Genomic DNA, 18,428 nt, shown 5'->3' on the forward strand with positions numbered 1-18,428 from the left:
CATACGTCACAAATATAAACAAATCTCAACATTTCATCAAAGTCATCACAAGAGTAGATGTTGTTCAACACGTACCGCAGGTGTGGTTGTGACCCGCTCTAGATGTTTACTGCTAGGTGGCTGTAGCCAACTCGTGCTACCCGGGGTCAACCGACAGGAAAAGAGGACACGGGGTTTCATGGAGAAATTCTTTGGTTTTTATTTCACCAAGACACAGACGTGTATCAGTACACTCGGCAGCTCTGTGTCTTCCCGCTGACCCCTTTGCCGGTGTGCAGCCGCTCTTTAAATACCCAGGCAGGGTGGAGAGGTTGATTGAGCACAATTGTGCCCAATCAGCTGGACCAGGCCCGCGCCACCTGTGTGCTGCTCCCCCGCAGACCACGCCCAATCCTCCACCCTGCCACAGTGGCATACCTGTCGTGTTCGGTCCTGCTCAGTTGACCTACTTCTGAGACCAGACTGTACGGTGATCAGCCGCCATGCTGTGATGACACGTACGGCGCTCCGACGGTCAGACTGTAAATCACACCTATACAGGTGTTCCCTCTCTGAGCTTGCTAATTCCAGTATCAAACAAAGACGTGGTAGTGGGATCAGTGAATGGAGAAGCCCTGAAACTGCTGTGATTTGAGACATCGTGGGTCGGATCTGACGACCGTCCTCCCTTCTGCATTGTTTGGATCGTTTCTGTCACTAAATGTAAATACAGTCTGCTGTTTATATCCATTTCATCACAGCGTGCAGCAGTGAGCCGCATTTGCATGCCAGACGATGCACACCGGAAAAAAGATTTCACAGGGGGTGGAGAAGCTTTGTCTGTTTTCAAGGGTGTTTATACATTTCTGGCGCCACTTCAGTGTAACTGACACCTGAGGGATGAGCTCTGCTCGGCTGTAGGAGGAGAAGCATGAATGATGATGATCTGCAGCGTAAAACAGCTAATGTCCTCTTCTTTGTCTTTCAGGCCAATAAACTTCGAACCAAGACCCTGCACAACACACTCAACCCCGTCTGGACCGAGACCCTGACCTACTACGGCATCACTGATGAGGATATGGTTCGCAAAACCCTCAGGTGCTAAACCAGCCATGTGTCTTCACCAGGAAGGGTGGCGGCGAAGGATGGGAGGAGAATCAAAACAGGGAGGAACCAAGCAGGGAACGCTGGAAAATATAGGCAAACGTAGAAGATAACATAGAAGAAGATTGAAAGAAAGCAAACAACCTGAGGGGGACTTGGGGGTGAATGAGAAGAATTCAACGACAGGAAAATCAGGACATAAAAATAAATGTGGAAAAAAACAAGGGATTTAAAGCATATATAGGATTAAAGAAACTGTGGAAAAAAGAAAGGGAGGAAATTGAGTTGGGAATGTAATGAAAGGATGGGAAGCATGAAAGTCAGATGAACAGAGGAGGAATGGAAGGAAATGGAAGGCAAGGATCTAAAAAGTGGAGGAGGGCAGGAAGGTAAAGGAAGGGAAGACAACAAAAGAGGGATGACAACACAACAACTGGAAATGAAAAGTAAAAGATGAAATCTCTATGTCCTTGTTTCAGTTGTCTTTATTTGGCCTTTTCTCCTGCGGGTTTGGTTCAAAAAGAGGAGGATCAGGAGGGAGGGATGTTTGGCAGGTCCTTGTCGTTTTGCTCCAAAAATCAATGACCATAATACGACTCCCCGCAGCAGTCGCTTCATCCATAGACGAGTGACGCTCTTGTTATCCTGCATGTTCCTGGGTGTGTGACAGCCCCCCCATCACAGCTACAGCTGGGAAACCCCTTCTGTTCTGTAAACACCTCTGTGTTTGAGGGGAGAACCTCCCATTTACTGGGTTTAGAATTATAATTATTTATAAGAATAAAGATAAAAGTCTCGACTGCCTGTGAAAATTACGCCACTCTTATGCAACAGAAGTGTTACTTCAACATGCATTGCTTCTTTATTTTTACCAAAGTGTTAACAGCGAGGAATCAAGTGCCGGAGGTCAGTTATGCAATCCTGTGCAAAGGTTTATGTTTGGTGGACCGAGTGCAGAGGAGGATTGTAGAAGAGAAACTTTCGTGGTTGTGGGTCTGAAAGCGAGTCCAACACAAACTCACTCGGGCAATACCAAGTACCCTCAATCATCCGATAGCTGTGGTAGCAGTAACTTGAATAAGTTATCAGTGTTTTACATTGTTGTGGAGGAATTTTGGCCGATTCCTCTTCACCTGAGCAGAACCTCTGAAGGTTGGCTTGAGGTTCATGCTTCAACTTGAACACTTGATTCTTTCCTGTTTGAGTTGTTCTGACCTGCTCTTTGAGCATCGCACGGTCTGAAGAATCAAAACTTTTGTGATGCACTCCAGAGTTGAAAGTTTCACTGTTTTTTGTTTTTTTTTAGCCTTAATCCTTGAACCTTTATCTTTTTATAAATTTTATATATTTTATATTGTATGTCAGGGTGCATTGGTCTCCCAGTTTTTATCTTTTTGGTCTCCCAGTTTTTATTTGTTTATTATGCTTATTTTTCAATCAAAATGTCAAAGCACCTTGTATTTCATGTACTTGGATGAAAGGTGCTATATAAATAAAATTTGATTGATTGATTGATTGACTGTTGAACACAGACGGACAATTAAACCTGTAATGGATGACTGGAGAACAGAAAAACGTACCAAATCATCTGTTACGTCTGACGGTGAAACTGCAAGATAATAGACGTAACCCAGGTGACCAAATTGTGATGGATGGATGGATGGATGAATGGATAGATAGATAGATAGATAGATAGATAGATAGATAGATAGATAGATAGATAGATAGATAGATAGATAGATAGATAGATAGATAGATAGATATCCTTTTGTCTGGCGGTCCCTTTCCGTTGTGCAGCATCTGATTATACGGAGAGGAGCTCTTGAAACTGGAAGTATTGCCTTCCACGAGCCTGCGTGTGAATCATGTAGCGCCAGGGCGGAGAGCACTCGCACAGGGACTGCTCTCTGCATTTATTGAAGACATGCTGTAGCTCTACAGGGACACCCATCATTGGCTTTCATTATAAATTTAATGAAATGGTTGGGAGGAATATAGATTCACAGTCTGGAAAGTGAAACCCGAATCCGCTTCCTTGCGTGAGAGCCTCTGTCCTCGGTGGTTTTGAACCTTGAGCCTCCTCTCAGATCACTCAATTACTCAAGCAGCTCCGGCCTGCTGTGATACTTTATAAATCCTAATTTTTAGTGGTACTAACAGAGGATGTGTTGAGTGCAGAAGTCTATCAGTTGCAATGCAGCTTTAGGTGGGTAAAGGAAAAAAAAAATCATAACAATGTAAATTCAGGATGAATGAGGAATTTTGAAATTTGTCAGTCAGCTAACTTTTTCTACCTTTCTTCTCATTAAACATTTCCAGTATGTTTTATTCCACTTTTTAATTGAATGACCACAATTTCACCTAGTGCAAGATTATCCTTTCATTTCCTCTCGTACTCATCCAGTCTGACACAGATTTTATGAGCAGGAGAGTCAGTGGGAGGAGCTGACTCTGATGACTCAGAGCAACAAAACCCTGACTTAGGCCCTGTTTTATTCATGATTTCTTCCACCGACACTTTCCCTCTCCTCTCAGGATCTCAGTCTGTGATGAGGACAAATTTCGCCACAACGAGTTCATCGGGGAAACACGAATCCCTCTCAAGAAGCTGAAGCCCAACCAAACCAAAAACTTCAACAACTGCCTGGAGAAACAGCTGCCTGTAAGTCCAGCGTGGCACGCCGCGTACGCGTCAGTGCCGTGATTTAGCTGTTTTAGCTGTTGATTTGTTTAGCTTCATTGGATATTATTGGATGCTTTTGCAGTCGTAATGACATATAAAGATAGAGGAGGCCTATCCTCCGAATCTGGAGCGTGCAGAACTATACTGCATCAGTTTTCTTAAACTATAAACTCTGTTGCTGTTTCAAAAGGGTATTCAATCACAGTTCAATGGCACTCCACTCCCATGCTCTCATAACACATAATCCACTCCCACACCCCACTTACGGGCTCAGAACCCACTGCTCTAATCTGCTGGGTGGCTTAAATAAAATCCTTGTGGACAACCTACTCTTTCCCTTTTTAACCACAAGAATGTATTGCATGGGGCGCCAAAGCCTCCCTTCTGTTCTAGCACAAATATCATTATACTATTATTGACATTTACTGTGAAGATGTATCAACGCAATAAAACAAATTCACGTCACAAACAATCCAGCTGTGTCTGTATTTACTGAAAGATTTAAGAAATACTGAACTGACATGGTGAAAAGTCAATAATAGGAGTAGGGCTGGGCGATATGGCCTTTTATCAATATCTCGATATTTTTAGGCCATGTCACGATACACGATATATATCTTGATATTTGGCCTTAGCCTTGAATTAACACTTTGATGCCTACAATCACACCAGTATGATGATTCTATATGTCTACATTAAAACATTCTTGTTCATACTGCATTAATATATGCTAATTTTAAACTTTCATGCAAAAAGGGGGAAATCACAACTAAGTCAAATTTACCAAAACTGTATTTATTAAACAGTTACTAAGCAGTGAGTGGCACAAACATAAAAAGTGTCATTTCAAAATAGAAAGTGCACATTGCATCTCTCTGACTCCCCGTCTGAAGAACATCTTCTGGTCCCGGTTTTACCTGCGATGACCTGCTCTCGAGCAGGAGGGCCCCTTAGACCACTTTTATATTCAGACTAATTGTAGGTGTAAGGACTGCAATGTTCCATCCTCTCCTTCTTTACTTAGCATCACTTTCACTTACTTTTAGAAATATGACGTCATATAGTTTTGTTTGACTTTGTTTCGATGATAGTGAATGATTTCATGTGGCCACATTTAAGCAACACTAGGTGACGTTTCTCAGCTTTGGAAGAGAAAGCTCGGCGGCGCGCTGCGTGCGGACGCGTGTGCACGCTGAGCGGCTAGTTGGAGCTGCATCAGCACGTCGTACGAGGTGGAGAAAACATCCCCTCCCGTCCTTACTAAACCGTGACAGTGTGGTTTGAAAAGAGTCCGTCGCGCGTAGCAACCGCGCGGATGAGCTCCTGGCGCAAACAGGCCGAGTTTGGGAAAGGTAAAGTTAAGTTAAAGTTAAAGCGGGGTGGAACTCAACGGCGGTCCCGGACAGCAGCGCCGACACCAGCAGCTGGTCGTGGGCGTATGATAATGCACGCACGACAGCACGTGATTGACGTATGTAACTAGGTGCCCTTGTTTTATGTTTCTGAGAAGGAGAGACGAGACGAGAGAGTGAGAAAAGCTTGTAATTTAATACTAAAAGCAAATGCGTGACAATGTGTGGTCGAATGTTCACGATAGAGTCATTTTGTACATCGCACAGAGTAGAAGCCGAGATACATCGAATATACTCGATGTATCGCCCAGCCCTAAATAGGAGCACTAATGGCTGTGTACTCGTTATTTAACAGTGGTGGGAAACGATTTGTCTGTCGCGGCTGACAAAGGAGACAAACAGGGATGTCGGTGCTTTGTTGCCAAGCGCAAGCTGTCATGTGGTGTCCTTCAGTGGAGAAAAATAAAATGTCTCATTTAATTTATGATCCCACGTTTAATATATGAGCCACACCGGGGCTGGGGAATGGCACCCTGTGGTGAAATCTGCATCCCAAACCTGAACCTCCCACATACTGACATAAACGTTCGTTTGTTTTCCTCCATTGACCTTTCTGATTTGTGATTTTTATGGTTTTTGCTCATGTTTTTTGTTCATTTGAGACTGCGGGTGCCGTGATGAGCTGCATTCACTGACACTGATTTCAGAAGTGTTCATGATGTCACAAAATTGTTGAAGTTTTTGGATACACGTTTAAAAGATGAGCAAACTCCCCTGTTATTGCCTTTAAGAGACTCCGGACGCTCATTTGTAGCCAATCCTGCCACAGATCTGCTGTCAGTTAACCTTATCAAGCCTCTGTTGAGCAGAAACCTTGTACATCCAAAGTGGTCAGCCTTCAGGAAATGGAGAAACCGAGGTGTGGTTGGAATAAACGAACGCTGCATTTTCAGTGAGAAAGCATCATCTGCTGTGTGCAGCATTGAAATGAAGCTGCGAGGTTTGGTCACCTGGTTGGACACTTACTGGAGTTAGCAGGTCTGCTTGCAGGCTTTTGTTAGTTCTTGTCCTCAGTATGTCATCAGAAAACTAACTCAGATTTAACAGTAAATGAATTAGTTAATTAATAAAAGAAAATGTAATAATAGAAATAAAACATTTATTTTGGTGCAATTAACATCCTTAATTTTTCTCAAAAACCATCAGTGCGCACTATAATCAGGTGCACCTTATGTATGAATTTTGTTCTGCTCACTGACCTCGAACCAGTTTGATTTGGAACACTGCGCTCAAAAATCTGTCAACATGTTTCAGAGACTTTGGTAGCGATGAAGCCGCTCCGCTTGATTATTTGTCGGATTATTCAGCTGACACATTAAAGTCAGTCCTCGGTTGATTACGGGTTGTAACATCAGATAACTAACTACAGTAGGGCAAAAAAGTACATAGTCAGACACCAATTGTGCAAGTTCTCCCACTTAAAAAGATGAGAGAGGCCTGTAATTTTCGTCATAGGTACACTTGAACTATGAGAGACAGAATGGGGGGAAAGAATCCTGGAAATCACAATGTAGGGTTTTTACTGAATGAATTGGTAAATTCCTCGGTAAAATAAGTATTTGGTCACCTACAAACAAGCAAGATTTCTGGCTTTCACAGACCTGTAACTTCTTCTTTAAGAGGCTCCTCTGTCCTCCACTCATTACCTGTAATGATGCAATGATGAACCAATCAGAGAACAGCAGGTAGTACGACACTCACCTCCTCCACTTTTTATTTGTGGATTTGTTTGAGGACGAATGATTTTAAAATGTGAATGTATTTTTCTGCATTAGTTACAACTGAATGATATTATGAGTTATAGTGAATGAGTTGAATAAAGTTTGACTTACTTGACTTTTTTGATTTGCTTTGTTTTTGCTTTGTTTTATCATGCGCCTTAAAACCAGGTTCGCCTTATGTATGAAAATACACCAATTCATTGATGTTGTGCTCTATAATGCGGTGTGTTTATTGATCCGTAAAATAGTCAGAGGTGGTGGAAGTTTGTGTTGAGGGTACAGTAGCAACTTGGCATGGGGTTTCAACTGTGGAAAAAAGTTAACTAAAATTATATCAAAAAAGTAATTGAGTGATAGAAATATATTAAAGGCAGTTTTTCACTTTTGTCATCACTTTTAATAATGAAATAGTATTTCATTTTTATTTTGAAGGGTTTTTATATAATTTGTGGTGCTAGTGGCCTTTATTTTGAAAGTGGCTGATTGGTCGATATCTGATAGTTCCTATTTTCTGCCATAACTTTTGAATGGTTTGACATAGTGTCGTGGGTGGTGTCATCCGCTAAATGTCCAGGCCTGAAGAATCTACATGCAAGTCATACAAGCGCTTCCACTGCAGCACGCCTGAACGTGCACAAGGGTGCGAGGGCCTGTTCATCGCTGCTTGCAGCTTTAATTAGGGCCGTCGCCACGGTAACGCTTTTGACTGAGAAAAGTAATGCGCGTTGTCGCAGGATGGGGACGCACATTTTGATGTATAACACACCTGGGTGCATGTTATGGTTCGGGCCGTATTAACTGCCGAAGGACTGGCATAAATTGCGCCAAAATTACACGATTAATTCAAAATAGCCGAATTCCTGTTCGGTTTCGGCCATGGTGCCAAGAGACTTTTCTTTAAAGGAGCTTGAGGCCAGATTGTGGCAAGATTTATGAAAAAAATCCGTATACATTTTAAGTTTTCTAGTAATAATGTCAGATGAAGCGTTCCAAACCCAAAAGAATGAGCCCTCTAGTGTATCTCTCCTTTGCCTTGAACAGGCTGTGTGCTGCAAAATGTGCTGCAATTCGGTCCCGAATTTCCCGCGCTGGGCTGCGGATGTGATGTCACATGACGCTGCATGTGCGTTCTCCCCGTTCTCCCGTGCCGGCTTCACTGTTGGCTGCAGTACCCCCAACGGCCGTGGTGGTGAAGGGTGGCGCTAGAGAGTCTCATTTCTTAAAAGGAGCCTCAAGCTCCTTTAAGTTGCGACATGATACAGGTGTGTACCGATTTTCGTGCATGTACGTCAAACCGTACTGTGGGGCTTGAGGCACAAAGTTTTCTAGGGGGTGCTGTTGAGCCATTTTGCCACGCCCATTAATGCAAACCATTAAATATCACATTTTTCGCCAGGCCTGGCTTGCGTGCACAATTTGGTGACTTTTGGGGCACGTTTAGGGGGGCAAAAAGGCCCTCCTTTCATCAGAAGGATAAAGAATAAAGAAAGAATAAAAAATTCCTACAGATACAATAGGGCCTTCGTGCTCGGGCCCTAATAATATTATTTAGAGCATTCTGAGTAGGAATAAACATGCAAGCGTGGCTCTGTAGTCTTTTTGTTTTGATATGAAGAGCATCTTCCTGGTTATTTAAGTTTCTCGTCTCATTTAAAGCAGCACAATGTAACTTTTCCACCTTAATATAATATTTCCAGAGTCATTGTGATGGTACATCAACTTCTCTCTGTCATGGTCTGAGGGGTCTGTATCGCCTTCACTGGCACTATGTAACTTCGAGGTGGATGGTAGGAACCCTGCCACACTACTGGTAAAGCACTACCGCTTTTGTCCAAAGGAGCCGCCAAACTCAACGAAAGCTGAAAGTTACGTTGTGCTGCTTTAATATGAAATCCTGAATTTATGGGATAAAGCAAGATATAGTAATATCATGCAGCAGTAAATGTGATGTCATTATACAGATTTGCCTCGGCATCCCCGACTTTAGTGTCCCTGGCATACAGTTTAGCAAACACTGGAACAAAGACGACCGTGCACCACGTTTCTACTTGTGAAAGGACAATAGGAAGTACAGTTTGTCCATTTTTGCTGAAGAAATGCCTCAAGTTAACGCATGCTTGTGGCTGCTGCTGCTCATGGAGAGAGAGCTCAGGGCAGGTAGCTCTGTGCTGCGCTTGTTGTGCCTGAATCAGGAGCACTGTCTGAGCACAGGATGTTGTCTAGTCTGCCGAGGTGAATTTAGCACCAAGCATTTAATCATCTCATCCAGCAGCTCCCGGTGCCGGTCTTATTGATGGCTTTGCCCTGACCGTGGAGCACTTTGACTGGCTCGTTCAGCTCATAAACAAGTCTGTGAGCGTGAAGAATGGATGTATCACAGGTGGGAATGCTGAGATGTGACTAAACAATCTGGAGTCATTTCTGCCAAAATCACTGGTTCTAATTGGTTAATCTTTGCAGCAGTGAATCAAACAAGTCTTTGTCCAGGTGGACAAGGTGCTTTACATAAAAAAAACATGGGACGTAAAGAGAACAAAAAAAAGTTTGAGTTACAGTGCAGTGGCATAAAAAAAGTATTGTTAGACTTTAGCTAGAGTTACAGTACGTATGTATATATGCGTATGTATGTGTGTGTATATGTATGTATGTATGTATGTATGTATGTATGTATGTATGTATGTATGTATGTATGTATGTATGTATGTATGTATGTATGTATATGTATATGTATATATATATATATATATATATATATATATATATATATATATATGTATACATACATATGTATATGTATATACATACATACGGATTTCAGCAGCGCCGAGACAAACAAACAAAAAAACACAATCAAATACGTTACAGCAGCTTCACTCCAACCCGCCTACTTCTGATCTGGGTGTCTAAAAAGAAACGGGGGCAAGGCGAGAGGAGGCGTGGGGAGGCGAGAGGTGGCGTGGCGAGCCGAGTCGCGCTGAGTAGGTACTAGTGTAAAAGCGACATAAGTGTTTTAATGCGTCTCTCGAGGTTCAGGTCTGAGTCCATGACTGCACCCAGATTTTGGGTCTTATCAGTGGTTTGTAGCTGTAAAACCGAATATGTGTGCTGACCCTTAAACGCTCTTCTTTTGGTCCAAGGATAACTAATACTTTTGTTCATGTTTTAGTTTGTGTTTAGTCATTGATCTACTCAACGCTTGCATGGGCTCACTTGTTGTTTATTATCTGATCTAGCAGATACATGCAGATGTTAAATAAGATGGGTCCTAGGGATTCATCCATCCGGCCATAATCAATACCTGGTTCATCCTGTAGGAGTGGGGGAGGGGAAGCAAACCTTCAACGGAGAGATGTCATGGAGTTGCTGGTTGCTCATTTACCTACACCAACCACCGAAAAGACAAAGTGAAGACACTCAGACAGGCTCAAATCCCTTTGGATCCAGGTCTTTAGCGAAATATAAAGCATTGCTTGCAGCTGCATTGCCTGAGCTGCATTCTAAACTGGCAATAAATCAAGATCAGGATTAACTTATTTATCTCGGGCTCTTCAAGCTTGCTGCAGTTGAGAAAGAGAAGCTAGACAATACAAACAGTTCAATTAAAAACAGCAGACAACACAAAGATGCAACAGTGCCCTGATATTATAATTATCCGAGCAACATGTGCTGAAAAAGAAGAAATAAGTAATTTTACAGGTAAAACAGGTCAGCCCTTTTGCCGTTTTGTAAAAACATGTTCAGATTCAGCTTTATATGTAATTTTTAACTTACTAGTCTTTGTTCTCTGGAGGCTAAATACCAGCTGGCATCCATGAAAAGCTTCTCTTTTGCATCAGCATCTCACTTTATTGTCTTCTTGAGCAGAACCTCGCTGAATACTGACATTTCATCCCATCGAGAAATGACGAGACACCAGAGACCAAAAACAGCCCATAAAAGTCTTTGCACTTTCTAAATCAACAATAATCTCTTTATTGTGAGGATAACACAACACAACATCATCCATTTTGTGTCAGAGTTGTCAGAAAACTGCTGCCACACGTCTTTACTCTTCCAGCAGACAGCGACTGCGTTTACATGCAGTCAATAACCCTTTTCTAACCAGAATATTAGCAATAACCCGTTTTTGCACGACCATGTAAACACCAATAACTCCGTTGAATAACCGGAATTTGCTCATATTCCGTTTTTTAAAAACCTGAATATGACCCCTGCGTTACTCCTTTTCTAACCCGAATATTTTGGTCATGTATAACGGGATATCCCAATCAAAAGGAACATGAATTTGTTTTCTGTGCATGTTCTTTTCGCAAGGAATCTTGCTCTTTTGAGTCCATGAAATACTTATAAACATGGCGAAATGCAAGACCAGGAGGAGACTAATCACTTCATAAATGTAATGAAAGATATGAACATTTTGGCATTTGTAGACGGTAGAAAGTACCGGGATAGCGGGATTTACTAAAAGGTGAGCGAAAAGTTGCGCAAAGCAGGATTTGTATGAACGCCAGACCAGATCAAGCGCCGCTGGAAGATGCTGAAAAGGGCGAACTACAGGGCCAAGAAACAAAACGACTTCTACTGGGCGGTTCATTATCCGCTGTGCTGCTGTTATTGTTGTTGTTTTGAATTTGGATACAGGAAGAAGAAGCGGAAATGACGGGAATTGCGTCATGATGTTCTCCGTGCGTCACTGGTTTGATCGAGATATCCCAAATGATTAATTACCATGTATACAGGGATAACCCTATTTGCTCATGCATGTAAACAGATTATTCTAAATGTTTCAGTAACCGGAATATTGACCATAACCTGAATTTTGACTGCATGTAAACGTAGTCACTGAACCTGCAACTGTAAATGTGGAGCTCTGGGAGCCTCTTCTGTTTTCTTCTCTTTATCTTCATTGTGACTCTGGAGGCATGCATGCATATACAGTGTATTGTTGGCTATAATAAACGCTGTGGCTTCCCAAAGGGCGAGCATTTTGTTTTCATTCAAAAACACAAGAGCTCCAAGACACTTAATATTCCAGCCAAGCTGCAGAGCCCCAGGTTTTTGTTCCCCATTTCACCCCCTCTGTTATCAGCACAGTTTTCTCTCTGTTTTGAATACATGAATAAATGCCAGTGGCCTCGGCTTCTCCCCCTGTATCTTTTGAGAGATGTTGATATGGGCGATCCTAGCAGTACACTGGAAGGACCTGGATTTTGACCCATTTTCCTCCTGAACCGCACATGCATTGGTTCAAGGAGGTTCAGTCATGACGTGTGGATACTCTTATTGTGTATTTTTGTCAGAAAACATGAGTCAAACAAAAGATTACTCCTATCCATGCCTGCATATGACCAGAGCCTTTACTTGGTTACACATCTGTTTCCCTGGTAACCCCTGAAAGACTGTATTGTACCCGGAAACCAGTTTATACACTTTGTATGTTATTGTTGTTGCTTCACAGGTGCTGCTGGGTCACAGCACATAATGAGATGTGCATTTCACTGTATTATTTAGATCTGCAGCGACTTTCATTCAGGCCAATGTTGAGACACACGTCGGAGGTGTCCGGTTGTACTGCACGTTAAATCAAATTAATGGACATCCTCTGGGTCATAATTGAGTTTTCCCACAGGCAACAGCACAAGTAGCTGGAAAATGTTAAGCAAACAGGACCGCACAGGGGTGGCGTTGTTTATGTAAAGTGTTTTATGATTGAGTAGATTAATGGAAAGTGGAAGAAGGGACTCATTATAAAGGATGGAAGAGAGCACAGACCTTTGTCTGTTGACAGCAGAATCCATTGGGTTTCTGCCATCGGACTATTAATGATGTTCGATGGCAAGTAAGAGCGAAGTTTGTGATTTACATGTTCTTTAAATATATAGCAGTATCTGCTGACAATATTCCAGTCAGATTTGAGGGTGTGCAACAGAGAAAAAGGTGAGTGTTGTACAGATGTCACTGTTTGTCGAGTTTGCAGACCTCGCTATCGCAGAGACAGCCTGAGGTTTGTACCACTCTCTCTGGATTCCAGTTCAACTCCCACGTTGTACGAAGGTGTTATTGGAGCCAAACAGATAAGCCCATGTGACTGTGGAGTTGTCGCACATATGCAGACAAAAACTCTCCAGGAGTAAGAAGGGTGGGTTTAAAGAATCGTAGGGTGCCTTGTCAGCTCTTGTTGAGTCTTGGGTATTTGTACATCTCCAGATCAGCATGGTAATGTGTGCACCGCATTCTTTTACTTGGAAATTACTGCAACTTACTGCGTACATCTGCAAATCTCCAAAGCTAATTTTTTTCACCTAAGAGGCCGCATCCAGTTTGCCAGTCCACAGAAACCGGGGAAGAAAATCGCAGTTTTTCTGACCACCATGGGCTGGCTTCAAAAAGTGAGTCGATTTCCACTGACCTCCAGGTTTGTCCAAAAGCTGTTGGGTTGAGATCAAGTGACTGACTTGGTCTTTGAACAGTTTCTTATTTCTTTTCCTTGAAAAAGGCTCCCGTTTATGTGTGTTCAGGTTCATTATCCATCTACGCTATGAAGCATCATCCTATCCGTTTTGTAGCAGTTGGCTGAGTGTAAACAGGGATGATCAGAACCCTCTACGCATCATCGTACCATAACGCTGCCTCCACTGTGTGACTCATGAGCCACTTCATTCTTTTCCCATCATTGTGATTGAGGATACAAGTGGCTGAAATAACTTTCCTCCGCAGGGCGGCTGGGCTCTCCTTTAAAGGGGACCTATTATGGCATCTAATACCTATTTTAAACAGGCCTTGAATGTCTTAAAAACAAGCTTTTGATTGTTTTTGCTAAATACATTTGAAATTCAGCCTCCGAGCCATGTCTTTCTCTTTCCATTCTCTAACCTCATTATCTATGCAGGATTCTGAGTGGGCAGGTGGCTATGATAATGAGGCACTGTGCTGATTGGCTGCCTGAATGACGCCGATACACCCCTACGAAAAAATGGCGGAAGCTCTGGCTGGCGGAGTTAGTTGTGGGCGTGGTTTCATGCATCGCTCCCGTCGTTACGTAGCGACGGGAGCAGAATCTGAACAGCTCGTAGAAGCCACATCACACTGGACGGCTCATCCGGGCGGTTGTACAGACACTGCAGAATTTGGTTGCTTTCCTCCTTCTCTGAGTTGGCAGGCTGAGGGGAGACCACTTTATATATGTTAAAGCAAGAAAAAATGTGTTTTTCCTAATAGGTCCCCTTTAAGGAGGGAGGGGCTCGGAGTAGAGTCGCTGTTCCTTCACATTGAGGGAAGCCAGCCAAGGTGGTCTGGTGAGAGTGCCTCCGGGATGCCTCCCTATCGGAGGGGTTTTGGATGTGTTTACCTGGGAGGAGGCCCTGGGGAGGACCCAGGACACGCTGAAGAGTTTCTTTTTCTCGTCTGACCATGGAACACCTTGGTACTGTATTTCCTAAGAGGAGCTGGTGTCACGGCTCAGACAGGACAGAGAACCCAAATGCCCAACACCAGGCAGAATCAGAGTCCAAGAGGCTTTAATCTTTGTCAAAGGCAGGCAGGGGTCAAACCGGGTAGTCAGGCAGCCCGGCCAACACATGGCCAAAGCTCCGGGGGCCGTCCTCGGTGCCGGGCAGACCAGGGAGGCAGTTCCGGGGGTCGGTCTGGGGGCTTGGCAGGCAGTTCCGGGGGTCGGTCTGGGGGCTTGGCATGCGGGTCCGGGGGTCGGTCTGGGGGCTTGGCAGGCGGGTCCGGGGGTCGGTCTGGGGGCTTGGCAGGCTGGTCCGGGGGTCGGTCTGGGGGCTTGGCAGGCTGGTCCGGGGGTCGGTCTGGGGGCTTGGCAGGCTGTTCCGGGGGTCGGTCTGGGGGCTTGACAGGCTGTTCCGGGGTCGGTCTGGGAGCGCGGCCGGCTGGTCGGGCCGGGGCTGGGCAGATCCATCCAGGATCGCCTCAGTAAGGGGAACAGAGACCGGCGGGACCACCTCCAGAACGGAGACTGGCGGCGGGACCGCCTCAGGAACGGAGACTGGCGGCGGGACCGCCTCAGGAACGGAGACTGGCGGCGGAACCGCCTCAGGAACGGAGACTGGCGGCGGGACCGCCTCAGGAACGGAGACTGGCGGCGGGACCGCCTCAGGAACGGAGACTGGAGGCGGGGCCGCCTCAGGAACGGAAACTGGCGGCGGGACCGCCTCAGGAACAGAGACTGGCGGCGGGACCGCCTCAGGAACAGAGACTGGCGGCAGGACCGCCTCAGGAACAGGGGCAGACAGGATGCGGGGAGCCGGAACAGGGGCAGACAGGATGCGGGGAGCCGGAACAGGGGCAGACAGGATGCAGGGAGCCGGAACAGGGGCAGACAGGATGCGGGGAGCCGGAACAGGGGCAGACAGGATGCGGGGAGCCGGCTTTGGGGGACAGAGGATCCCCAGAGCTGGTTCGGGAAGACCCCGGGTCCTCGGAGCTGCCTGAGGAGCGACCCGGGTCCTCGGAGCTGGCTGCGGGGGAGCCCGGGTCCGTGGCGCTGGCTGCGGGGGAGCCCGGGTCCGTGGCGCTGGCTGCGGGGGAGCCCCCTCACTGGCACTCGCCCCCCCTCAAGGGACAGATCCCAGATGTCCCAACAGTCCACACCCAGGGCGGGGGGGGCCTGGGCGCTGGCTGCGGAGCAGGGGCTGATGCGTCCGGGACCACCACTGGAACATGGGGAGGTGCGTGCGGGACCACCACTGGAATACGGGGAGGTGCGTCCGGGACCACCACTGGAACACGGGGAGGTGCGTCCGGGACCACCACTGGAACACGGGGAGGTGCGTCCGGGACCACCACTGGAACAGGAACGAGGAGCTGGAGCTGGAACAAGCTGGGGCTGGCGCTGACACTGACGCCGTCGTTGTTGCCTCCCCTGAGCCTGCAGGCTCCTGGGCCCACCCAGAGCCAGGCGTGTTCCCCAGAAAGGGGGACTGGGGTGGGTCCGGGACCACCTCGGGAACAGCAACAGGCTGGAACTGGGGGCATGTCCCTGTCCCCTTCACCGTACGGTGGTAGAACGCCACTTGGCCCCCATAAAAAAAAAACATAAATAAAAATTTGGGGACAGAGAACCCAAATGCACAACACCAGGCAGAATCAGAGTCCAAGAGGCTTTAATCTTTGTCAAAGGCAGGCAGGGGTCAAACCGGGTAGTCAGGCAGCTCAGGCAAACAAAACCAAAAGGGGCCGGCAAAAATCCATAAACCGGAATCAGGCAGGGTCACAGCCAGGCAGGCAGGCAGAAACAGAACAGGACATGAAGGCTGGAAAGCGAGGCATCTACACTCGACAAACTGGCAACTGGTATGAGGAAATGGGCCGGTATATGAAGGGGAAATTGATGAGGGAAACCAGGTGTGGAGCTGGGCCGGGGAAGCACAGGTGAAGGGAATGAGGCTGATGAGGGTGGCAGGATCCAGACGACAGGAGAGTCAGTAACACAGTAAAAAACCCCATGAAACCGTGACCATGACAGCTGGTGGGCATGGCTGGGGAGATGGAGGTCTGGGGATCATTGCTGGGACCACTGCCCCCACGACCCGATCTCCACGGACTTTATATTGGTAGCTCCATTCAAACAGCCAAGTATCAGCTCGTTACTTGGTATCAACTCCAGACCTTGTATCTGCTTCATTTGTCTGGAGGAACGAGGGAGTGGACCACATCTGGTCCAAAATGAAAATGCAGGTACTTAGTAAATGGCATATTTCTGCGAAACGTCTTGAAGTGAAGCTGAAACCTCATTGGCTGGCATATGAAGGCAAAATGACAAAAACTGCTGTCATTGCCCAAACCCTGTTGGACCGAACTACAACCGTGCAAAAATGGTGGTTGCACGGTGACTTGCTATTCCTCGGGAGACATCATAAAAAAGAGAGTGAAGTGAGACATCTTAAACATGGATAATCCATAAAAGAACAAAGAGGCTGAATGAATGTGACAGTAAACGGAGGCGGCAGCTGAAAAATGTTGGCATGCTCGATGAAACGGATTCTGCAAGTCCGGGGAGACGTCTTGTAAAAGTCATCTGTGATTCATGCGGAGAGATTCGGTTCCCCAGAGACCTCTGATTAGTATCCTGCTGTGGAAACTGCAGGACGCGTGAGATATGTCTCCAACAAGCGAGGAATGTGTGCAGACGCCTTTCGTCAAGCTCGTGTTTCTTCTTCCTGTTTTTATTTTGTGACGTATTTATGATGCTGCTGGCGGTGGTTGTTTTTTAGAGATGTTTTTTTTTCACAGGTCTCTACTTTTGGGAAGAGGATTTTTTTTTTTTAAATAACAGTGAGAGCCAGCCAGTCAAATGTCATGAGCGCGTAGGTAATCTTTTACCGTTACTATAAGTTACAATGACACCAGAATGTCTTTGAAAAGAAAAGTCAAAAGATTTATTTTCATTGACTTTTGTACAATCAGTTAAAAGGTTACAAAAACTCAGCTTTAAACCTTCAATCACAGTGATGATAACCTGCATGCTTACAACTTACTTACAACAGAAACTTCTACGTTTCTTTGATGGTGAATTTGTTACCATCCAGTTGTTTTTTAATAATTTTCTCTCATCAACCCTTGAAGCATCTGCTCATCTGATGTGGGATCAGGTTCAGAATATCAGAGTGGGCAGCAGGACAAACCAAACCAACAGAAGGTTACAAGTGAACATCTCTGTTTAATAGATACTACCATCATTTCCTGCCGCCATGTAGCAATACCACATTCCAGTATATCGTCTTTAAGTCACCTATACGTATGTTTTTTTTTCTGCATGTGCCCACATAGATGTGGAAAGTGCCATGAAATCACGACTGAATCAGAACCATAGAAAAGCTGGGGACACTGTCGTCAAGCTTCTTTTCCCTGCATAGCTGTTAACAGACGAGGCAGTCTCGGCTCGGAAATTCATAACTTTTTATATACAAATTGCATTCAGGTGAATGAATTATCTGCCTTGCTAGCAGGAGATGGAGCATAAAAGTGTTAGACTCAGCAACTGTGGTCACTGTACTCACGATCTTTGGATCAAAATACACACACACACACACACATACACACACACACACACACACACATACACACCAGCTGCCAACAGAGCACAGACGGTTAGCAGTTGGCGTCGAGACCGAGGAGAGTCTAGTGTTGGGACAGCATTTTTAGCTTTAGTCTGTCTGCGAATTCATCAACATGCTGGCCTTTGTTCATTAAGCAGCCCTCCGTGAAATGTTGTCAGGAAGCAAATACGTTTGCACAAAAGAGGACAAGCAGCATTCGCTGAGTCGATAAACTGTTCCTCACAGCCACATTTCTTTGGAAATGCTCGATTGGTGTGGTGAATTTACCACTGGAGGATTAAGTTGTACACCTGCCCTTTGGCCCCAGAAAGCTGGGGTATGCTCCAGCAGACCCCTGGGACCCTGATCAGAAAGAAGAGGGGATGAGAGCTACATGTGCATCTGTAAAATAAATAGCAAAAGTGTCCATCTCTAGGTAGGAGGAGCTGCACAGCATCTGAATTACTGCAGA

General features: G+C 45.4%; 1 protein-coding gene across 2 annotated transcripts in view; it reads left to right on the plus strand.

The window, feature by feature from the left end:
• doc2b (double C2-like domains, beta) overlaps positions 1-18,428 on the plus strand; it is a 172,937-nt gene that overhangs the window by 137,077 nt on the left and 17,432 nt on the right. For both annotated transcript variants that reach the window (XM_061740302.1, XM_061740303.1), the window contains 2 exons: positions 968-1,077; positions 3,619-3,745. In XM_061740302.1, coding sequence (XP_061596286.1) covers positions 968-1,077; positions 3,619-3,745 — 237 coding nt within the window. The remainder of the gene's footprint in view (positions 1-967; positions 1,078-3,618; positions 3,746-18,428) is intronic.

Source organism: Cololabis saira, chromosome 14 (genome assembly GCF_033807715.1).
Source record: "Cololabis saira isolate AMF1-May2022 chromosome 14, fColSai1.1, whole genome shotgun sequence".
In the NCBI taxonomy this organism is placed as follows: Eukaryota; Metazoa; Chordata; class Actinopteri; order Beloniformes; family Belonidae; genus Cololabis; species Cololabis saira.